General features: G+C 49.2%; 1 protein-coding gene across 2 annotated transcripts; it reads right to left on the minus strand.

Moving 5' to 3' along the window:
* Positions 1-479: 479 nt before the first annotated feature.
* Positions 480-23270, minus strand: SGPP2 (sphingosine-1-phosphate phosphatase 2). 2 transcript variants are annotated; one of them, XM_048955613.1, is made up of 5 exons: positions 22999-23270; positions 14756-14914; positions 7832-8011; positions 6094-6183; positions 480-2222 (listed from the first exon to the last, which is right to left on the minus strand). In XM_048955613.1, the coding sequence occupies exons 1-5, from the start codon at positions 23215-23217 to the stop codon at positions 1683-1685; spliced, it is 1188 nt and encodes a 395-aa protein (XP_048811570.1). In that variant the 5' UTR covers positions 23218-23270; the 3' UTR covers positions 480-1682. The 2 variants fall into 2 exon arrangements, with proteins under 2 accessions (XP_048811570.1, XP_048811571.1); XM_048955614.1 differs by lacking the exon at positions 22999-23270 and adding an exon at positions 22090-22110 and having other exon boundaries at positions 14760-14914.
* Positions 23271-24323: the final 1053 nt, after the last annotated feature.

The following is a 24323-nucleotide window of genomic DNA, read 5'->3' on the forward strand; positions in this document are numbered from 1 at the left end:
TGTCCCAATTCTCCTGTGAATTTATGCTCTCTGAGTGTGAAGGCAGTGCTGGGGTCACAGTCTCTCACTGCTGCTTCAGGATTTGGTCTTTCGTGAAGCAGAAATGTGGAGTTTTGCTCAGAGCAGGCACTAGCAGGGCGAGAGCTGCAACTGCAAACATTTCCTGCTCCTCCCTTCCAGCTGGGAGCCCCTCCCAGCCCAGCAGCCACTTGCAGGTAGTGAAAAAGTGCATAATATGAACACAGTAGCAAACCAAATCTTGCAAAATATTTATATTTTAAAATTTGAACCAAGTACAGTTTGCATGTATCACATGAATCCCATACGGGTGAATACTATAAAAGATAAAAATATCTGTGCACATACTTTATAAATCCAAGCATCTCTGTACAACTTACACAAGTTCCCATATCACCAAGTAGCTGCAATTCAGAACAGGAGTGTTACAGATAGGTGCCCCCCCCCCCAGGCTGTGCCTCTCAGCTCCCCAGGTCCCACCTGCAGTGATGCCGTGTCCCCTGCCTGTGTCCAGCAGCACCAGAATGGGGCCAAATGGGGACCTAGCAGCTTTGGTGGCCTCAGCCCCACGCCCACCACGGCAGTGTGGGAGGAAATCCATCCAAACTCTTTGCGTGCACATGTGAAGACAGATGTGTCCACACACTCTAATTTAAAACAGTTTAACCGCAGCCTGGGCAAACCTACAAATCGCTAACATTTCTGCCTGCCTTCCTTCTGCAGCTTACGGACCGTGTCTGACATCACATGGTTCTTTCAAGTGCCCCAGCTGCTCAGCCAGAGCCACCAGCTTGGCACTGAGGCTTGGCTGTGCGTGTACAGGCAGCCAACAGATGGCAAAGCACCTGCCTTACATCCGAGTCAACCTTGCAGCCATGAGCATGAAGGTGCACAGCTAAAGCTCGTGCTGTACAACTAAAGCTCGTGTGCACAGGCAGGGAAGGCACACAGGCCCACCCCAAGCTCTGTGGCGCAGCACTGTGCTGTCCCGGCCCAGCAGACCACACTCACTGCTGTATTTGTCATACGGCTCATTGGTCCTAGAGCAACTACACACTGTTAAATAAGCAGCTTGAGCAGCACAGCGATGGCATGCTTATGAACATTGCTAATGTTATTGTACAACTTTGTACAGTACTGCAATGTGCGGAAGACAGTGATGTGGCAGCTCAGCATCACCCCTCAGCCCAGGGCACTGCAGGGGCTGTCTGCACCCGGTCCCTGCATGGACACAGCTGGGCTCCAGCAGCACCACCACAAGCCTCACTGCTGCCACCATTCTGCTCCACCGTACAGGGAAACAATCTTTTGGGTCAGGATTAGAGAGAGATTGGTCAGAAATCACTCTGTGGGATTGGATTTTTCTTTTCTTGCGTGTGCCCATGGCACTGCTGACTTGCAGGGACGTGGCTTCATGCTGTGCTCACATGCTATGCTCAGCCACCTTGGCCATGTGTCACTACTTTATGGGATCCAGTATCAGTGGGGTCTATGATGTTTAACTCAAAGTTATTTGGGTACAGTGAGTCCTCCCCAGTTTTCAGAACTGAGTGTTTTGCCAGTGCAGAAAGGCAACAACCCTTTTTGATCAAGTTGATCACAACAACTTGAACAACTTCCCTCTGAAATGGTGGTGCCATGTGCTACTTGCCAAGGAACCAGGCTCAAATCAGCCCCAACAGCTCGTGCAGCAGTGGCACGATGACAGTAGCAGTGAAGCCCACTGATGAGTATGTTACAAATTTATATGGCACTTCTACTTCCAGCCTCCTCCGGGCATCCAGGTCAGCAATGGGGAACATGTAGCAGTAGCATAGCACACGCAGGACCACATTCTTCATCAGCTGCCGTGTCAGTAGGATAACGAGGAGCCCTACAAAGAACCTGGCCAGCATGAGCACCACCGTGATACCGGTGACAAGAGGAAATCCCATGTTGCTGTCCACATAGGCAGGTGCCACATACTGGTTGTTCAGCCAGAACCCCACAGTCGCTCCGGCTCCAGCCCCAAGGATGGTGGTGGTGTCCCCACGGGTGGGGCTGTAGTAGTCCAGCTTGGGGTAGTTGTAGCACAGCAGGAGGGGCACAGCGATGGACAGCAGCGGGCAGAAGGGGCTGGTCAGCAGCACATGGTCGATGCTGTCCCACACGGGGTACAGGAACACCAGCAGCACTGCGGAGATCAGCGCCCCGCCAATCACATCCTGCAAAGAGATGGCTGTGAAAGGCTTTGCAAAACAGAACTCCTCACTGCCTGTAAGGCATCGACATCCTCTACCAGGGCCCACCGGTTTCTCTTCCCCAGGCTGAACAGCCCCTGGGCTCTCAGCCCTGCCCTGTACAGGAGATGCTCCACACCTCAGTCATCTTTGCAGCCCTCTGCTGGACTCTCTCTAGGAGATCCCTGTCTTCTTAAACCAAGGAGCCCAGAACTGGGCACAGAACTCCAGTGTGGCCTCACCAGGGCAGAGCAGATCACCTCCCTTGCCCTGCTGGCCATGCCCTCTGTAATGCACCCCAGGTCACCATTGGCCTTCTTGGCCACCAATGCACGCTGCTGGCTCATAGCCAACATGTTATTTACCAGGACACCCACATCCTCCTCTGCATTGCTCCTTTCCAGCAGATCAGCCCCAACTCAGTACTCAGTATGCAGTTATTTCTCCCTAGGTGTAGTACTCTGAATATCTGCCCTTGCTGAAGCTCCTCAGGTTCCTCTCCTCCCAACTCTCCAGCCTCTCCAGGTCTCAGTGAATGACAGCACTGCCTTCTGCTATGTAAGCCACTCCTTCCAGCTTTGTCTCATCAGCAAATTTGCTGAGGATGCATTCTATCCCTTCATCCAGGTCAGTGATGATATCGAACGTGACCAGAAGATTTCCCCCCCCCCATGCTTTATGGTCACTGTCCAGACATGACTTCAACAGAAGAGACAGACACACAGCTTCATCCCAGGGATGACATCAAGCGAAAATGCCTTGGCACAAACCCTTCCCATAATCCTACAAGTAATTTCATAACATCCATTGGATCATCACTTGCCCATTTTGCATGGAGAGGTGCCTTCCTTTGCTGCAGATGGCCACCAGGAACACAAAGCACAGGGCACCCCCAGGCAGGAGTAGGGTAGCATGGAATTTACAGCCTGAGCCTCTGAAATCTGGCTGCATTTAGGCACCCGAGGCAAGCCCATGGTTAAAACCTCATTTATTAACAGAGAGAAATCAGATGTTTTGAGAAATTGACTGTTGTTAAGAACAGTGTTGAGGAAGCAGACAAAAGCTTCCCCAAAACAGTGGCTTTCTGTATGAAAGCAGTGTAAGAAGCATCAGTGTGCTGCTCCAGATACTGCTCAAGATGCAGCAGAATTTGTACTGCAACCATGAAATTCACTGCAAATGCTGTAGTTAATCACATACAGCAACATCCTGCTCTCAAGATGGTATATTTTTCAGCAAGTCATGACAGTCGACTACTTCTATGCTTGGTCACAGTCTAACATGAATTATTTATAAGAACTTAATTTCTAGTTATGCCAGAAGGAGGGGACTTGTTCACAACAAATATTTATTAGCTTTCTGGTAAATGCATTACTAGAGGACAGCCGAACTTCAGCTGTTTACAGCTCCCAGGCAACAGCTCTACGGCACGCTTGGCTTTAAGCAAGAAAATAGACATGGGAGCACAGCCTGCACATGGACACCCCGTACTCAGGGGCCTGGGTACAGTTCTTCAAATCATGCTATGCTGTCCCCTCACTGTACATGTGTTAGTGCAGGGGTCCACATGCATGGTCTACAAATATACACATACTGGGGAGCAAGGCCAGAAGCATTTTACAGATAGGGCTGTGCAATCAAAAAGCTAGCAGAGCACTGCTTTATACAGTCTTCCCACAGGACATGGGCTTAGCACATCTCCTCTTGGAGAAACCCTTCCAACCCAAGCCATTCTGTGACTTTTGAAAGAAAAAGTGCTTTTCTGGCATCTCCATGCTGTGTGTTAAGGAGACCCCAGCTTCACCCTGTGGCAGGATGCTGGCAGGAAATGCAGCCCCTGCCCATCTGGCTGTGTAAGCAGCTCAGCCTCTCCTCTAATTGTGACCTGCAATTACAAAAGAATTCTCAAATTAGGACAGGTGTAAATTCTGCCCAAGATGGTGATGCTTGGAGCCTTCCCCTTCCTGCCCCTCTCCACTCAGGCTGCACACAGAATGGACCTCATGCCTGCAGATCTGAGTTGGAAAGTCACTGTTTTGCTTTGCTGCCTAAAGACAATGTCCTTCACTGCCAGCCTGGACGGTCCCACCACTGGGCTCCTTCTCTGTTCATTGCATTTTTCTCTTAGGAGTACAAACACATATGGTCTGGCTTTTGGAAGGCAATGCCCTGCTCTATGCCTGCCATTAAAATGAACCTGAAGACATGCTGGAACTGCAATCACCTGCACAGGCACCCAGGACATCAAACCTGCACCCAAACATGGTGGCATTCCAAAATACTCCCCCAAAGATTCAGAGCCTTTCTGTGTGCAGTCCCACATCCAGCTGGAATTTGCACTCAGAAGAGCCAGCACTCATCAGCCCCAGCACCATGTGATTCTGACAGGAACACAACACCAAGACAGAAAAACGTCCACATTTTTGTAATCCAGGTAATCCCCATTTGCACCTCCTCGGGCCCCATACCTGCAGGCATGCACCCTGCATCTCCTCTGCTTCTCCACCAACACGGAATGTCCTCATGCTAGGACAGCAGAGAGAGGTTTTGTACCTAAGCCATCTCTAAACAACTGCGCTGCTTCCATCCCTTCCCATGGCTGAACTCTCCTAACAGCTGAGGTTAGTGGGTGCTTACTACTCCCTTCTCTCAAACCACCACACTTCTGCTATCAGCAGGCAGCCACACGCCCTCTTCCATGATGCCCACATGGAGATGTGGATGCACAGAGGGGCTGCACTCGTGCAACCTGCCAGCTCCCCATGCCACCACGGTGTGCAAAGGAGTCCCCAGGAGCGACGCGTGGCCTCAGGGGTAGCATTTCTCCTAGTGACGTGAGGGAGCTTTTTTTATTTACTTATTTTAAAGCCCTTTTTAATAGGGTCAAAGGCACAAAAGACTTTTTCTTCTTTACCCTAAAAATCCATCTAAATTTAGAGGCGTCTTTCATTATAATGGAACAGCAAGGGAAATATGCCAGGAATTTTTACTGATTGACTTAAGGTCACTGGTGAAGAAAGGATGTCTCCAGATGAGATTTAAGATATTGTTTTGATCCACCAGGCCTGGCGGGAAGGTCAGGCTATATTTTATAGACAACCTTCATCGCACAAGGGCCCTCTTTCTTACACTCATCAATTCCCCTTATTACAGCACCATTATCAGTCACAAAAAAATGCACTATTTCTTCACATGCACCCACCAAGACTCGCATCTCCAGCTGGTGGGAGATGCTGTATTCACACGGCAGAACAGGGTCACACTGACAGCCTCACATGACAGAGCAGTGATGTTCCCCATTAGCAAGTAGCATCAGCTCTCAGAGCAGCGCTGACACCCACAGAGCACGGCCATCAGCTCACCCTGCAGCACCGTGCTATTTCTGCACAGCAAGTCTGCCCCTCTCAGTCCCATAGGCTCAGTTCCTTCCCAGCCCGGCCTTGCAGCTGCCCGTAGTGCCATTTCAAAGCCCATCCCGAGGAGCTGTGCCCCCCAGGCTGCCCTGCCCACCGCCCCACCGCTCCCAGTCGCTTCCTGCTGATGCAGGGCCTTGCACAACAGCCTGGCACGGAGCCACGTGTTGCTCAAGTGCATTCCTACAATTAACATTTCAAAATACAGAGCGACAACTCGCATCCCACACCATCCTCGCCTGGCTCTCAAACCCACACACGGCAGTGGGTTCCCCAGCTGTGTTCATCATTCCCTTCAGGTTCCAACAGCGGTAGCCCAAGGGTTCCCTCACGGCGGCCTCGGAAAGCACAGCCTCACCACGGGCACGGCACATGTACCACTGCGGTCACACAGAGGGCATGGCCAGGCCCACCCTAAGGAAGGAAGGAACGTGCAGCCTCACCAGCACCGTGTGCATCCCCGTGTACAGCCTGCTGAGGCACACCAGCGTGGAGAACACGAACGCTGCCATCAGGCCGAGCTCAAACGGGTACTGCAAAAGCAAAACAAACACAGTGTTACAGCATCGTGCATGTGAATGTGGTGCAGCAGCAGGAGCTGGTACCAGACTGCAGCCACCACACAGCTGTTAGGGAAGCTGGGGGCTCCTCTGTGGCAGGTGAGGCTCAGCCATCTGCTGAGGAAGGTGGTTTTACATAGCCCTCTCTCTGAGGTACCTACTAGCATGGAGGGGGGCGTTGAAATAAATCAATGTTTTTAAAAAAACAAATTGCATTTGGTAATGTATAATAACTGGTAAACCTGGCAGTGGCAGGGGGATGGAACTAGACAATCTTTAAGGTTCATTCCAACCCAAGACATTCTATGTCTATGGGGCTACTAATAAACTTAACACATTAGACCTTATTCCACTCTTTCAAATCCCATCTTAGGGCTCAATTGAAAAGAAGCCCCGTGGGTTCATTTCACTCCCTTTCTTTCCCCCCACTCCCTCTCCAGCAGGCAGTCGTGGAGCTGGGCCAGCCCAGTTACTGATGATGAGCTCTGTGAAGTACTGGTAGATTCCTTTATTCATAACAGAGGCCAATTAAACCACGTAATTATTTTATAGCAGCTTTATTGTCCCATGGAAGTCTCTGACAGGTGGAGAACAGCCTGGGAAGATCTGAGTGTCTCACCCCCAGTGATTAGCTTAGGAGGAGGAGAAAGTGCTGCTGATCAAGGCTTTTGGGGCTGGTGCACCAAAATGGGTGGCAGCGTGACTCCTCACAGCAGTTGTCCCCACATGGTTTTACTACAACACAATAAAGCAGGGGGACAGTGCTGCTTTTACAGCAGAGACCCAGCCTGCTGCAGGACATGTCTGTATCCTTGCTGCTCATCCATCGCTCTGAGCAACAGCAATGCTCAGCAGAGCCCAGAGAGCTGGGGCCCTTTCTAACAAAGAAAACCTTTCTAACAGGTGGTGGGATGGTGCAAGGTGTCTCAGGGACAACCCCAACTAGGCCAAGAGTCCTCTGGACTTATGAGGTAAGTTTAACTTTGAAATTCACTTGAAGAGGATGAGAAACATGCTTAAGTATGCTGCAGCCAGGACGTTGTTATTGCTGAACACAGGAAATGCTTGTTAGGATTTATAAACCAGAATCAAGATCACCATGGAGCAATAGGTTTCCAGGAAACAAACCTTTTTAGGTAGGCAGAAGGCTGAAGGTTTGGGGAAAATAATTATTATGGGATCTCCCTAAGCAGCCTAAAGCAGCAATGCAGCAAAACTGGTGCTGCTTCTGCAGTGAACAGGCTTTTGAGCTGTGCTACATGTTATTTAGCCTAACAAGTGATAGCCAGGGGATTTCCAAGGACGCTTCTCCTATCTCAGACAAAATGAAATGACACACAGTTCCCTTCACGTCACCAAGAAAGCGACAGCCTCCAAGCAACACTTGCGCTAAAGGGTTTGTGCTAAAGGAGCAAAATTTCCAACAAAATTCTTATTCCCATTATCAGCTGGCTGTGAATAACAGGGAAAAGCACACATAATTGGAAATGAATACAGAGAGCTCCTCTGGAAGAAGCAACAGTTTTGGGCTTGCTGTGTCTTCTGCAGCTTGCTAGAAGCAGACCCGCTCACTTTTTATTAAAAAAAGAAACAGCTTTTTGTTTGTTTTTTTAACCCTTACCTTGTACTGGTTCATGGTCGTGATGAAAAAGGAGAAGGAAATGGCAGTAGCTGCCATGGCGTGGGTGGAAGGCATCCCATACTCTGCATCTGTCCGCATCTCCAGCTTCACAACAGGTGGTGAGAGGGGCCGCGGCCACTTGAGGATGTCCTTGGAGACCTGCCCTATGTACATCACAATCTGGGGAGAGGAAATGCCACAGGCTGTCAGCAAGCAAAGCCAATTCCCACCCTGCCACCCCAGAACCACAGCTCCAAGCTTTTCTGCTGCTAAATCTACCACCGAAGAGCAGAACTTGTGCCCTGAATTATTAAAGGATTTTCCATTATCCTGGTCAGTGGAGGCAGCAGTGGTTTTACTGCACAGCAAGGTAACTGGATCAGAACTGGAACTAAATGCAGGTTTTGCTGATGAGACACAGCAGTACAGGATGGTGCAAGATGGATGGCTGCCTCCCACCCCACACCATGGAGCAGAAGTCTCTCCCTTGAAACCCCACTGCTGCAAAACAAGCACTGCACTTCATTGTGTCGTGAAAGCAGGACAGCTCGTTGTTCTGCTTCTCCCACTTCCAGTAGGAAAGCAGAGTTCTTAAAACAACACCCTTCCTGCTAGAACACCAACAGGCCCATCTGTGGCCATATCCACTACAGCCATGCTGCATCACTCTCTCCCAAAGGCCATTTAAAAAATGCTTTCAAGTTGAAAGGACATTGGGATTCAGGGTTCACAAAACAGAACAAAAGCCCAAATGCCCAGTTCCTTCATCCTCCTGACTGCAGTGGAGCACACCCTGCAGAGCCCCATGCTGCCAGGCAGCCCCAGCTGCTCTGCCTCTGCTCCTCATCATGTGAGCCACACACCACTACATCACAAGGGGCACATCTGGCTGCTGCTGGGCAGTGACACACAGGGCACAGTGCCATACCCTGTGCCATCCTAAGCAGAAGGAAACAACCTCTTAAAGAAACCACTGGATGGATTTAGTTCATGCCACTCATTTCCAAATGGATGTGGGCACACCTTTGGAAGCCAGTTAAATGCCAAGGGTTCCTAAACAGAAGGAGAAATGTTGAGGCTACCATGCGTGATCTCAGAGGTGAGGTAGGACAAGTCAGTGTATCAGTAGCCCTCTGTAATAACAACTTTCACTTGGACAAGTATTATTAGCACCAATATGTAAGAGAATTACAGAAAGGGAAATGAGTCATCTTCCAAATGAAGGCTGTGTTGGGACTGCCCTGATGGACACAAACATCCTGAGTGCTGGAGGTGGTATGGGTAAGCAGGAACACCAGGCATCATCACGTTTTTTCCTTCCATTCCAAATTAGTTTCTCATCCTTACAGTTTTTTTAAATGCACACTGCATGGCCCCTTACAGCACTGAGAGGTGAGCCAAACCCATAGGACATCCATGGAAACTCAGCATACGCTCAGCACTGCTCTCTGCAGCACCAGATCTTGGTGCACAGGTTTTTATAAGCGTTGTCCTGGCTCAGTGAGCAAAGCAGCACACGTGGGTACGGCAGGACAACCCTGCCAGTCAGTTTCCTCTAGAAAAAACAAGTGCCGTGCAGCACAGCACAGAGCAGCACAGAGCTCCTGCACTACCCACAATTAGTGGATCCCTGTATTCCAGGTGTCACACAGACAGAGAGGCTCCCAGCACAGCATCACACTGCAGGGTACATTTGACCCATGCTCTGCTGCAGGTCTCATCTTCCAAGGGCAGCACGCACCTCTCTCAGTTAATGGTACATTCTCTCTTACGTAAGATTTCCTCACCTTATTTCTCTGTCATTTTGGATTTATTCCCTAACAGTTCCAGGAAAGAAGACAAGCAACTTGCAGCAGGTTTTTTCAGCCTAACAGGCGAGTTGCCCCTGTAACAAACGTTGCAAATCACAAGCATTGGAGCACTGGAAACAGGGAGAGATGAGCACTGGCACATGATAAATATAGAACTAAGCTTCCACTACAACACTTGACTTGAATTACTTATTTGCACAGCATCAAAAACCTTTCAATGGCCCCAGAACAGATTCATGATGGGTAGAAATCACCCCAGCCCCAGACAACTGACCACCAGCACTGTTATGCATTTCCAGACCTACAGACACATCGTGTTCAGACACAATTTGCTGTCTTGTAGGCAGCAGAAACTTCCACGTAAGCCACTTCTTCATTCTGTACAGTCCTGTTTGCTTCTCCCCCACCTCAGCGAGGTTTCTGCCTACCCAGTGTGGCACACTGCAGCTCTGTGCTGCTCTGTGTACATCTCCAGTGCCAGCTGTTCCACTCGGCCACGCAGACACACAGGACTTTCAGCACCTTTGGGGGAAAGCCGTCTGCAGATCTCTTCAGAGTAATTTTAATTAGCGCATTAATAAGTACCTGTCTTTGCATGGGGAAGTTTGTTTGAACCTGAAGACTTTCCCATTACTAAAGCAACAGCCAAAAACATGATGGGCTGTGTGGGACGTAATTAACTTCAGAGAGCTACAAAGGAACACATGGGAATTCAGCTGAGATGCAAGAAGCATTAGAAAGGAACTTAGCTACAGCCTTCCTCCTTGTTCCCCTCCTGAAGCATCTCGGCGATACCAGGAGCAACACAGAAACACGGCACTGTCCAAAGGCAAGGCTTCAATGCCACTGTTGGTCAGCAGCATTACCATTTACTACCTCAACACCATTAGCAGTCGCTACAGCAGCACAACCACCTCTGTATCCTTCACCTGAGGACTTCCTGCAAGTCTGCCCTGAGTCACACGTGCTCCACCACACACTACAAAGATGCACTCCCTCCCGCCCTTGGTCCCAGGCTCACCAAGCAGGCTCTGACTGCTGTGGCAGCTCCAGGCACATGGCACAGCCCCTCATGGCCAGGCCCAGCCACCATGCAGCCCAGCAGGGAGGCTCTTGCCATGCAGGCAGGGGGCAGTCAGGCTGGTTCTGATCTTTGCACTCTAATATCAGGTATAACCACAGCAAGAAAGAACAGATTTGTTCTAAACCTGTGATTGTACAGCTTCCCCAGCTGCACTCCTGATCTATTAAAAGGTACAGATGAAATTCTAGAGAAGACGTGGGGTCAGAGAGCATCACTGCCTTCTTCCCTGGGACTTGTGCTGCACCAGCCTGACGTTGAACCCACTGCTGTGCTTCAGACATAGCAATTCCATAGCTAGCTCTGCAGCTGTCTATCACCTTCCTAGGATGGAGATATACAGCTTAACAATGAGTTTGCTTTTGGTTTTAATCACGGTCTTGGTATGCCAATGGAAGTGACAGAGCATGTCAGGAGCACCAGAGGGAGGAAAAAAGGTAGGGATGCACTAATAATAAGCTGCCATGTGTGGGAAATTGGCCAAGTAGAAGCAGAGCCTGCATCCTGGAAGTGCCAGTTCTCCTCCAGGCTGTTGAGCGAGCAGTCACCTTGACTCAGTACAGAGGAACTAAGTCAAGCCCCTGGCTGGCACCACTCACAGCCTCTCATCTTTACATCCTGCGCCTAAAGTAAAGGCCCTGCAGTGCTCATCAGGGAGCTCAGTGCTTCTTATGAGGCACGATGGTGCAGATGAGTTGGGTCAAGCCCCAGGATGAGGACATGGCTGCATGCTGCTGCCCCACACCTCCTGGGCTGCTACCCACTGCTGTCAAGCTGGGTACTCTCTCAGGGTACAGAGGCCAAACAGCACAGGGCACCAGGGCAGACAGGACGCAGGGACACACTGGGCTGTAGGAGCCCCACGGCTTTCTGCACAGCATCACAGAGCACTTCCAAGGGCTCACATGCTGGACAGGTGCGTTATGTGATCAACTGTCAGGAGCTCATCTTGGAGAAATGCCACTAAAAGCACAACTACTAACCTTTGTTAGGGCAGAACAACCAATAAAAGCAAAGGTTGCTGCAAAGCAACTTCTCGAAGCAGCCAAGATTTCAGCTTGCGAAGCACTGTGGCACTGTGAGCACAGGTAGATCCTGGCTCGTTATCACAGCAGGTTGCCCTGAGTTCAAAGCTCAGCATGCCCCTGCACCAGAGCCACAGCATCCTGGGAAGGCCATTGCCCTGGGCAGCCAGCAAGAAGCCAGACCCAGGCTCCCAAGCCTGGCCCACCCCGCACCTCAACACAGCTTATCACACCACGCTGCCATACTTGCCCTGACAAAGTCCACAGCGGGTGGCTGTTATTTATGTTGCACAAATCACAGCTTTATAGGCTTGAAAGAGGTGTGGGTACACTTCACATTTACACACACTGTAGAAAATAAGGAAAACAATGTTTTCAGCTTTTAAGCTGAGATACACGGAAAAACTTAAAGCACATCTGAGACTTGGCTTATTTCAAGTTGCTTTCCACTTCTGTTGAAGCAGAAAGAATCCCAGGCATCAAATCCAGGTGAAAGAGTACTTCCTTCAAAGGGAAGAGGACGGGACATGCTGACACCAGGCTGCCTGCCCAGCGCCTCGCTGCAGGGCATCAGACACCCATCTCCCTCCTCTGCCCATAAAGTCTGTGCACATCCCAAGGAGAAGAGCACCACAGAAGCATCACATACTGTTTAAGCTCCTAAAACATCTGGAGGAGACTGCAGCCCCCATTCTACAGAACTGACCAATTAAGCCAAAGATATGAGCAGCTGGTTTGGAGGACACAAGACTGGGAAACACAGCCAGAGCATAAAGGCTGGTCCCCTACTGCTGCTGAAATACTCTTTCCATAATCTTTCTTTCTGCCCTTCTAAAGCTATGACCTCAATCTTCGCACGTCAGAACTTTGGGCTTATTCATGGCTATCTTCCACACATCTGTTTCTGCTTCAGTGTTTTTACATTAAGAACCTCCTTCCTTCCCACCATTCCCACCAGCATCAGCCTCTCTGATTTCATTTGGTCGGGGCTTATTTCAGCTCTCAGTCTCTGCTCAGAAACAGCCTGCTCCCCAGCCATTCCTGGCCCTGCTCCAGCTGGAATTTATCGTTCTCCACCACGGATGACTGGCTCTGCAGAAGCTATTGCAGATAAAATGCTGTGAAGGCCTTGGAAACAGCATTAATGCTTCTGATATTTAAGGGAAGACTCTCCAAAACAGTCTGGGACCCTCATTCTGTCATTAAAGCCCCTGGGTAAGATGAAAAGTACCAACTTGTCACACTGAACACCTTGGCACTTCCCCTGCAGCACGGCCAGTCCTGATGTCACACACACAACCGATGTACCACAGACAGACCGAGACCCCTCAGTAACACCACTAATGCCTCCTCCTTCTCAAAAGCAAGTACGACACCCAGTCAAGCCTGCCACGTTAATGCAGAGCCTACACATGTATTTCTAGTGCTATGTCAAACTTGCACGAGCTTCTAAAACTGCAAGCCTGTGTATATATATATATATATAGAACAGCTTCTCCTTTTCCCCTCTTCACTACAAAAATTTATTCCACAACTCCTTCAGGAACTGGGAAAATAACACTGGACTCCTGCATACTGTAATTAAGCCAGGCTAGCCCTGGCCAGTAACCAGGCAGACTCCTGGTAAAGGCAAGGCAAGCCTTCAGAGGCACGCAGGCAGCTTTGAGAAGTCATTTTTTGAGCAATCTGCAAAAGCAGACAGCAGAGACTACCAATTATCATTTTCTGTGGCACACTTCCAAATGAAGTAGGTGTAGTCCTGGCCAAAACCCAGCTCTAATTAGTAAGTGTCCGCCTACTTCTCCATTTCATATTTTTCATATTCTCTTTATAAGAAATTATTGACTAGGGTAACTGGAACAGAAGAGCTGATGCTCTCTGCCCAAGACTGAATGCATTTTAAGTGCATGACCCAATTCAAATTGCTTTTATTATTTCTAATCATGTTATTTTGACAAAAAGAGAATATTACTAACCAGAATTGACTAAGTCAAGGACAAGCTTTGTTGTGAAGAAAAGGAGCTAAGCATCACACTCATGTTTTTATCAAGTTTCAATTTCTTAAATCATAGCGGATTAACAATCAAACCTTCAGGGACCATCATCCACCAGAGATGCTTCCTACCTCCCTTCTCTGTTCTGAAAGAGTTTCATTTGGGTAAAGACCTGATAAATGCCAGGACAAGCAATGGCAGCAACAGAACGTTCAACCCCTGTGCAGAAGAATGAAGTTCTCAGTTACCTGCTGGTTTTCAGTGCGACACCAGAAATATATTTTGGATTTTCTAAACTGCATTTGTGAAGACTGAAGCAATACTGAAGCCTGTTCATTCATTCAAGAATGCTGCTGTATTAATAAAAATCAGTGCTTTTAAGCTTCGGTCTTCAGAGAACCTGTTGTGCATGTGCGTTTTGTATGTGAGGTTGCTTTGTTTTTTGTGGGTTTTTTTGGTGGTGGTAGATTTTTTTGCTTTTGTTTTGGTTTTGTTTTGAGTTTTTGGTTGGTTTCTTGTTTGTTTGAAGGAACTGCAGCAGCAGCATCTTCATTCAGCTGCAGCCTACAAGATCTAAGCCTTCCTTAGGTTTATACCCATTTCAAACAAGCCTGAATTGTATGAGCAGCCTTCACAGAAGCACCCAGGGAGAAAGATTTCCCAGTATAAGAAAAATCCATCCATAGCAGACCATGATATTGGAAAGGACATTTTTTCCAGCTGCTCTGTACAAACCCTATCAAAAAGAGCTCAGCAAGTTGTTGGGCTGAAAATATACATCAGAGACGAACAGATGCTGCACAAGCCAACGCCTCCTCTGCCAGCCATTGCAATGTCATGCACACACACACCTCTGCCATCAGCAGCAAATCTCAGAAGTGCCCATCTGGACCATATGAGAACCATACAAATAATGCTGTTGGTTTGAAAGGTTATTCTTACTCTTAAATATTCACTTGTTACAATTACAGAATTAAGAAGTATGTGCATAAATAAGTGATCAAAATACTTACGGACCAAATGATTATCATCCTTCTAGACACAGAGTGATCGATGTTCCAGTAGATAAACGGGAGGAAAGTGATATAGAAGATCTCTTCACCCAAAGCAGCTGAAAACTTGAACAAGTAATAGTAGAAGTAGTTCTTCACAACATACTTCTGTACACAGCCCTGAAAAGGAGAGGATTTTAGAAAGTTTTAGTAAGTTAGCAAGTTGTATCAAACATCAAAGGGATTTCACCATTACAGTTCTGAGTCCTTAAATCAATTACTTTGTTATAGTGGATGCCAAGAAAAAAAGTTCAGTGCTTATACTCAAAGACCACGGCAATAGCTCAGTTATACTTTCTGTAGGTCAGAAATCCATCAGAACTACCAAAGGGCAGCAGTCACATTCACAAAGGTTTCCCAGAGATCAGATCAGCCTGTGCTCCAAGGAAGTTATCTGTATTTAATGGAAGAGTACAAATGCTTTAATTTGGAAGTTTCTACTTCTGTAGATAAAAAGAGCCACCACTGCTTTCACTAGAAACTTGTGTTGAGGCAAATCAAGTACCATAGAATCACTGAACTCTTTCATTTGAAGTTTGTCTCATTAGAGCAGTCAGAAATTTACTTACAGTCCCTGAAATCTTGGTTTTCCCTCTTCTGAAAAGCAGCAGGCTGGAGCTGAGGTCCCACCACCATGCGCAGCACTGGGGACACAAAGGTTTGCTGCTCTGCTGGTGGTGGGGACTGGGATGCCATCAAGCAGCCTGCTACTGCCCTGCTAGAGCAGCAGCACGTGAGTCAGGCTTTCTAGAAATACTTCTGGAAACAAGGGAAATATGAAAAGAACTTGTAGTTTGGGATGCAAGAGAAGAGCCAATCTCAGCACTCTCTTCATCTTTCACATAGTAAAATAAAAAATGGAATTTGGCTGTAAATAGGGGCAGAAAAAACATCCAACAGATGAGGAGTGAAGAGGGAGCACAAAAGTCTCAGCAAAGGCGTGCTGGGTAAAACTCAGCTTTGATATAAGCTCTTCAAGCTCTTCTCAGATGAAAACTATCACACTCGTGAGCCTGATCTAGCAGAGAGAAATTCTCATCCTACGTGCTGAAGTATAAGACTTGCCCGACATTCACTAGACATTCACTTGTGATTACATTTAAGAGCAATTTGAAGTTCCATTTCCTTAGCCTGCCTTCCATACCGAGATGAAGTCTACTGCACAAAAACAAGAAAAGAAAGATGGGGGAAGGTTACATCCATTCACCTACCCCTGGAAAAAAAAAATAATCAAATTGATTTTTGCATCAATAAACAGAAAAGATGAGTCAACGCTTTTGAAGTGCTCAGGTTACAGGAGTGTTCCCCCATGTATTAGTAATAGAGGTCACAGATACTTTACCGGCACCACTCTAAGTAAATTTAGCAGCACGCAATGGCTCAGCTGCAGAGCACTCAGTCCCCAAGTCTCAAGCCTCATACAACACTTAGAAAACACCCCCAGTGCAATTAGCAACTGTGAGGCTTCTGCCCGAGATCATTAAGCCATATCTGGTCATTCTCATGTGTCCCAAAAGAAAGCTTTCTTCCAGCAGTGCTAACACCTCAATTAAGCAGCCACCTCCAGTGCACCAGCAGTGATGTGCTCTAGATCAAAGACCATCAGGCATATCCCTACAGTAATTCTTCTGTACCTGAAGCCTCAAGGGGTGAGGGATAAAGCTCTATTCACATTATAGTCATCTCTCTGGGGAGGAAAAATAAAAAACAATTGTTCAGGTTCTAAGGGAAGTCTGGAGCTGCAGTCATGATTCTAAGGAGTCGTAGACACGGAAAGCCCACCACAAGCTCCTTCAGACACTGGTTCATCATGAGAGGTCCCTGCTTGGTTCCAGCTGTACCAGAGTCAAAGCCAGCAGCCAACTAACACTGCTGCTGATGTCCTTTATTTCCAAAGAAAGCAGAGATGATTATGCTTCATAAAGCGTGTTCCCTTTCCTCTCCTGTTCTAACCTCCGTGCAGGAAAACGCTACTGCAAGTAGTTTGTGTGAACACTTGAATCTTCTGACACTCAAGCGTATTCTATCTCTGATCCATAGATTTGCTCACACACTGCAGTAACTCATTGCTCTCTGTAACCCCAAACCCTGTGGGTGAGTCAGCCCTGCAGCCATCACTTTTCAGTCAGAGTAGAAAGGTTTTCGTGGCCAATAATTAAGGCCATAGAGAAAGGCAAAATTTTAAGATTATTTCAAAAGGAAGTATGATGAGCCGTGGCATTCCCAGATGCAGAAGATGGGTAATTCCACAGAAACCACCCTTTTCATCAACTCTATCTACTTTGAAATCAACTACTCAAATTATAGATGATGTACTTGGGTGTGTGCGGTGTCCTTAAATGAACTGCCTGCCTGAAGAACCTGCACAGGAGCAAATCCCACAGCCGACTGCCCAGCCTGTGCACACTGCTGCGTGCTGCACACTGCTGCCCCGACAGCAGTGACAGGGCTGGTGGCACACCATGGGGAGACACCAGCACGCAGTGCTGCAGCACAGCAGGAAGACACTGGAGAATGCATGCACATAGACAACACCTAGCTCATGGCTGAGGCACAAGACCAGTAGCTGAAACATAAAGACTGTAGTTTTTTACCCTGTGAAAGAGGAAAAAAGCTGCAAAGAGACACCACCCTCCTCCCCAGCCCTGTAGGATCTCTTGTTTAAGAGTTACATGCAGGCACTGCTTATCTACCAGCCACTCCATGGACTGGTGCTGCAACGCTGGCCTCCTGGTGCTGAGCTGACCCAGAGACACCATTAAGCAATGCATTGCTCTCAGCTCCACTGTGGGTCTTTCAGGAAATGTGCACAATTAATTAAAGTTTCTGAGGTCACTACATTACTTCACTTGCAATAGAGCAGCTTGACAGAAGACTAGAAATTCCCCTCCCAGAGCCCCTAATTAATGCAGTGCAGTTATTCTCTCTTAAAGGATTTTACACTACAAAATGTAGAGAAGCCACCAAAGTTAAGACACAGGAAAAGAGCCCACAATTCCTGTGTAGGGATGGGGAGAAAAACAGAAGACACAAAAAACGCTACAAAGCAGTGAGCAGCTCCACTAGTACCAGGAAAAGCACGTGTGCTTTGCTGGTTAGCAGAAAAGCATCACCCAGCTTGCAGCTGCAGTGCCACATGCTGATGGAACAGCTGTCAGGGACACTGCCCTGAACCACCACTAAATACAGAAGCAAGACAGCCTCTGGGTAAGCAGAGACAGTGGGCAAGCTGCAGGCCAGGCAGCCATAGCTCTTTCAGGGGTCCTAGGTAAACAAGTAGGGAGTCTGAAAGTCAGGCAGATCTCCAGTAGCATTTCAGCATTTTTAAAATTCATTCCAAGCACCAAAAAAGTACCTTGAATGGACCTCAAAGCCCACCTCGTTCCAAGCTGTGCTGTCTACCCTCAAATAGGGCCCCATCCAGCCTGGCTTTGAGCACCTCCAGGGATGGGGCACTCACAGCTGCCCTAGGCAGCAGTGCCAGCACCTCCCATCAGCTCAGTGTTGCCCCTTCAGACTTCATGGGATAAATAGCACACACACTGATGTGCTCAGCACACAGAGCTAGGACAGGTCCTGGTTGTAGTGAACACACCTTGTTTTACTGCTGAAGACTTGAGCACTCTTTATTTTCAGATTCTTTTCCCTTCTGCCCTGATTAGTACCTTGGGAGGCAGACTTAATTGTTATATTTCTGTACGTATGTACATGTATGTATATTGTTCTGTAAGTAACATAACTAGGCCTCTTTTTTTTTCTAAAAAAAATATAAGTAGATATAACAAAACCTGATAAGTTGTTTAAGTATAAGGTAGAATAAAGCAAGACTAGAGCTGACAGATGACTTGCTTAGCAATTAACAGGAGAAATTAACAAAGGAAAATACAGTCATCTTCCTAACAGAAAGCCTTCCTAATTAAGAAGAAAAAAGAGAAATCCTGCCTGTGCTGAGTTACAGTGCCCAAAGATCAGATGTAACACAGCAGTGCTGAAGGAACAGCCTTGCACTACTTCATTCATTTTGCTGGCTGTTTTAAACAGGCTGAGCCATGTCTAGCTGTGATCTGCTCTTACCACCAACCCTGTTTTCCATTCTGTTATCAAGTACTTATTATATCCACACATTCAATAGCTATCTGCATCTACTAAAGTCAGTTTCCAATCATAATTTCAACTTGATGAGGTTATTTGATCTGTTCTTGCCCTCCAGCACCTTCGAAGTTCATTTGACCAGCAGCAGCCCCCACAGTCACATTTCCATCCAGCACCTTGACTCCATATCCTCTCCTGATGAGTCTCTGCACTCATTGCTTCCTGCCAAAAGGCATTCCCTGTGGCACTCAAAAAAAACTCGCAAGCCATTTGATTGGATAAATTAGTTCCTTCACATTTGCTGGAGAGCCAATTCCTACCAGCTCTTACACTTTGGGAGCTTCCCACAGCTCCAGCATCTCCTGTGTTCCAGGAAGGCTGGCTGAGCTGGGTATAATGGAAGGACAGAGCGAGGGAGGCAAGAAAGTGAAGGGCTGAAGGAAATGTCTTCCCTTCCTCCCTGTTGTACAGCGAGAGAACAGGTTTGTCTAATTGCATTTTAATTCTCCAGAATTACTCTGCAATTCTGTGAGGTACCCCACAGAGCCTGTGCCTCACAGTGGCAGAGGAAGTCATTTCAGGGTTACACAGCTGCAATACCAGCAGGGAGAGAGGATAAACACAAGCAAAGAACCAGGGAGTGTAAACTGCAGGCAGTTTGGGACAGTGATCCCAGCTTCAAAACAGAGGCTGAGAAACTCCTCCAAAACCCAGATGAATTTTGCATCTCTCCAGGTTGAACAAAAAGTGTGCTCGCAGCTTAAGACTTGTTTTTAGACACAAAACATAGCTTGGAAAAGCAACCCCAAAGATGAGCCATGTGTTCCTGCCCAGCAGCATCACACACCCAGCAGCTCACTTCTGCACAAGGAACTATTTCTACAGCAGAAGTCTATTTCAAGAGGCACAGGGCCACAAGACTTCTGGAAGCTAAACAAGCAGAGTGACAGTGTGCCACTTCTAGACAATAAAGAAGGTTTGGGTTTGTTTTATTATTTTTTTTTATGTCATACAATAAGGCAGCAGCACAGGGAGAAGAGATTGCTTCCCTGGCCAGGTTTCAAGTCAAGGCACAGCTTCCTAAGGTAGTGCTGTATAAGGCTTCACATTTGCTGGGTTAACTACAGTTGTGAATGGATAAACCCCAGATCTGAGGGAGCAGAGATGCTCCACTGGGCACAGCCTGTTCCCCAGAACCCAACGGTGCTCTGTTCATTCTGCCCCAGCTTTATTCTGTAAGTCCTGGTCAGTGGGCATCCACATTCCAGCTCTTAGTTGTAGCTCTCTTGTGTGCCTGACACTGACTTCTGCAGAATGAGGTATCTGAATGCTCTTTATCTGCACAGAGAAATGTAACTGGGGAACACCAAGACGATGCACCTAATTAAGTTGGTTAGCATAATTAGACAGCTCTACCTCTGTCAAGTCCAGCTCACAGGGAATAACAGTGCTATAGGCTGCTGTTAGGGTGACTGCAGTGCTCCAGATATACTGGCACAAGCAGACTCAAGCAACTCCACAGCAGTATATTGGATTAAACATTTTTTTTTTTAATCTAGTCATTAATATCAACTAATATAGCAATAAAACAAAGTGGTAATAAACCAATGTTCATGTACCTTAATCTAGACCAATAATAGTTTACCTTGGAAAAAGAGCTGTAGGCAATCAAGACATAAAATGATATGATACCCTATGATTTATTAGCCTGGAGGGCCATGGCAGCCAATAGCTCTTTCCCACTGTCTAGCTGACCTGCAAGTGTTTCCTGCGGAGCGTATATATGAGATGAAGTACAAGAACTCTGTGTCCAAAGGAACCTTCCAGGGAGAAGAGATCTTCCTGGCTCCCTGCCCATTAAACCTACTCCTGGACTCCAGAGATCCAAAGGAGAAAAATGATGGCAGATAAGCTCTTATTCTTCTGTTTGATAGCTGAGCTAATGGGCTAAGACATTCAGCAGAATTATACAACAGCAAGTGGCTTACCTCCAAGTGCAGGAATTAATCCCAGGCCCCTGACAGCTCCTTGTTACAAGGGCCAGCAGCCTCCAAAGGGATGACTCAGGCTGTGAGCCATGAAGTGCCGAGTCACTGAGTGCCCATCACCACTGATGCTGCTCCAGCCACCAGATCCGCACTGCAGCCCCCAGCAAATCTCTGTGCCTCCGTCCACAGCTTCTCCAGCAGCACTGCACAGCTGGCAGGGCAGCAATCATCATCAGCACATAGAACTTCTACAGCAAGCTGGGACAGACCACCAGACACTGGTCCCTAGCAGCACATGCCAGACTTCGCTATGGCTCCTGCTCATCACGTGCTGCTGACCACCGGATAAGGAGGCTCGAGCAGCACCAGCAATCCCAGGGCTGCACATGCTGCCCAGTGAAACTCTCAGTAATCAACTACAAAATCCCGTAATGGCTGCTTTCCACAGGAATCCCAGAGCAAAAGTCAGACATGTGCATGCAGCAGTGCCAGCCTTGGGAGGGCAAGGGCCAGAGCAACAGGAGCGGTGCTGAGCAACGTGGGCCCGTTGGTACAGGAGGCTGAGCCTTGTGTTTCTCCAGTAGCACCTCCTAAGGGAGCCACTTCCAAACACAGCTATAACCTGCAGGAGGATGGAGTCAGCACATCAGCCAGAAATGCCCCCCTCACAGCTCTCCCAACAGGGCTCAAGGCATCTCTCACCTGCTGAGCCCGCCTCACTTACCTTTCTGAGATAGATGCAGTTCATGCCTACCTTCTCCTTTGACGTCACTATCACCTCCTGAGCCCTGCCATTAGTTTCTGCATCAGGGCACGAGCCACAATAGCTACATAATCAGTAAATGCTGTTGGGCACTTGGTAAGCATTACACAAGCCTGGAGCACTTCTGACAGTTAAGGTATAACTACAGAGCAAACATGAACTGTACTCTCATACAGTAGAGAGACAGATCGCCGGAGATGATAAAGAATCTCTGAGAAGGAAGTGTGGATAAAACACAAGCAAATACAAACAAGTCTACAGAAATGAGAGGTTTTTTTCTTCATCACCTTAAATTCAGGTTACCAATTTCAGGACAAAGCCTCCATCAGAAGGCTGCAGATAAGCAGAGCTCTTCTTTTTAAACATAGATAACATTTATTTGGCCACCCACTGCAACAATGGAGAAGCCTTCAGAAAGTTACTGTTTGTAAACGTGTGACCTCAGGACCCACCGAAAATCAGGAAGAGATCCCTCCCAACCAGTTTCTGACACAAGTCTCCCACAAGGTTGTGGAGCCTCGTTCATGACGTTCACCCTCTCACCAAGATACTTTGAGCCTTCTGGTTTTATGTGAAACCCAAGACAACCGCTCCAGTGGCAGGAATGGCTCGGCCAACGGACAGTTAGCTGGGGCAGGGTTTTGGTGTCAACAATGCGACACTAAGCACGCCTCCGATCAAAAGCAAGCAGAGACGGGTCTTTCAGCAGATGTATGCACAATCTACTTGAAACGGTTCGGCGTAGTTCAGCATGAGCAGCGTGCAATAATCCCGTTTGCCTTCTAATTGAGAAGGCATCAAGCAGAGGTCGGTGAGGACAACACGAGCACTGGATGTCGGACGCGGAAAGGAACTACATCGCGCAAGGGGAGGAGCGGCGGCTGTTTACCGGGCAGAGACTCGCAGGCCATCATCACCTCCTTCCGATCCGCAAAGCCGCCCGCTCACGAAGCGCTCCTCGCAGCAGGACGAGCTGCGGGCAGCCCCGCCCCGATGGCTGCGGTCGGCACCGAGCAGAAAGCCCGCGACCCGCAGTGCCGGGAGAACGCAGCCCGTGCCCGGCCGTACGGACAGCGGGGACGCGGCGCCGGGCAGCCGCGGCACGGCACCACAACAGGTGCACCTGCGGAGGGCGGGCAGCCCCGAGCAGCAGGAGGAAGGGCCGCGCTCCGTGCCCGCCAGCGGCGGGGCGAGCCCTGCAGCACGGCCACGAGGCCCCCCCGCCCCGCGTTCTCGCCGATTACGGATTGGTAACCCGGGACCCTCCCGCTCATCGCCGTCCCCGCCGCCCCGCATCCCGCGGAGCCCTCGTACGCGGAACGGCTCTGCTGACTCACGGCCCCCGCTCTCCCCGCACTCACCTTCGGGCCGCGGCCGCCCCTCGCTCCGTCGGGCGCTCCGCAGCCGGCGGCTTCCAGACGGCGGCTCCCTCCCGCGTCGCCCCCGTTGCAGACTACGCGACGCCGGACCCCCTCGGCGGGGTCGCCGCCGCCCTCCTCGCCGGCGGGGAACAGCCCGCAGCAGCGCTGGAAGCGCGCCACGGGCTGCGAGCCGCGCAGGGTACCAAGCAAGCGGGCCATGCCGCCGCAGCCTCCGTACAGCGCAGCCCCGCCGCGGGGCCACGGCAGGTGCGCCCGGCAGGCCCCGCCCCGCAGGTGCGCTGCCCCCGCCCCGATAGGCCCCGCCCCGCAGGTGCGCTGCCCCCGCCCCGCTGTGCCGCGCCCAGCCAGGCCCCGCCCCGTGGCGCAACGCCCCCTGCCGGCCATGCTCCCTTCTGCCCCCCGCTGTCAAGATGCGGGGAGGCCCGGGTTTTTTTTGCCGTCTGTTTTGGGCGAGTTTTCACCCCAGAAATGCATCCTGTACCCGGCCAGAGGGCTGCTGAGGATCCCACACAGCCTTGGTCCCGCGAAGGACAGGAGGGCGGCGGGGTGCCAGGCACAGCCGGCTCCTGGCCACAAGCTGACAGCCATGTTCCTCTGGCCCCGTGCCCATGGGTGCACAACATGCCCTGTGCACCCGGGACCAGCTGGGAAGCTCTTCTGTTCACACAGAGATCTGGGCTAAGGGGGACAAAGCTGACAAGGGCAGTTTGCAAGCTCCTTTTCTGGTAAGGTGAAAGCTTTCTGGAAAGTGATTTGTGAAAAGTAATTTCCTGATAGATTGATTTTTGGAATGAAGGAAACATTTCAGTTTGGATTTAGATGACAACATTTTCATAACACAAAACTTCTCGTGGGTTTTGGGGCATTTCCTTGGGAAGATGACACCAACATGACCGCTCTGCCTCTGGCCCACATGAACTGCTACACTCAGCCTCAGTCAGCACGGGAGCAGGGTCTCCACGGAGCTGCATTCCTTCAGTTTTCAGGAGAGACAGCAGTGGGAGAGGGAAAGGGATGCACCTGCTCCAGGCGGCCCTGCTTGGAACACACTTATTTCCGGGTGACCAAGAACCAGCAGCAGAAGGGACGACAGGAGCGTAGCGAGGACCGAGAGCAGCAGGGGGAGGAGCATCGGCCACAGGAATGCAGGGTTTGGAGGGAGCTGAGGGCAGGAAGCTGGCTATTGCAAGGGAAGGATCCTCAGAACTGGGAATAACACCCGTAGGAAGCTCATTTTATCACTGGCACTGCCCGTTGAACCTGTTTGCCCTCGTTCAAAGCAAGTGTATGAATCATTCCACTTA

This window comes from Lagopus muta, chromosome 9 (assembly GCF_023343835.1).
Source record: "Lagopus muta isolate bLagMut1 chromosome 9, bLagMut1 primary, whole genome shotgun sequence".
Classification (NCBI taxonomy): domain Eukaryota; kingdom Metazoa; phylum Chordata; class Aves; order Galliformes; family Phasianidae; genus Lagopus; species Lagopus muta.

What these genes read in the sequence shown, in the direction of transcription:
- SGPP2 (XM_048955613.1), bottom strand. Translation starts at nt 23,217, where the DNA reads ATGGCCCGCTTGCTTGGTACCCTGCGCGGCTCGCAGCCCGTGGCGCGC. An exon ending in GGGGCGGCCGCGGCCCGAAG is followed by an intron (nt 14,915 to 22,998) that starts GTGAGTGCGGGG and finishes TCTCCTTTTCAG; the next exon opens with GGCTGTGTACAGAAGTATGT. An exon ending in GGATGATAATCATTTGGTCC is followed by an intron (nt 8,012 to 14,755) that starts GTAAGTATTTTG and finishes TCCTCTCCCCAG; the next exon opens with ATTGTGATGTACATAGGGCA.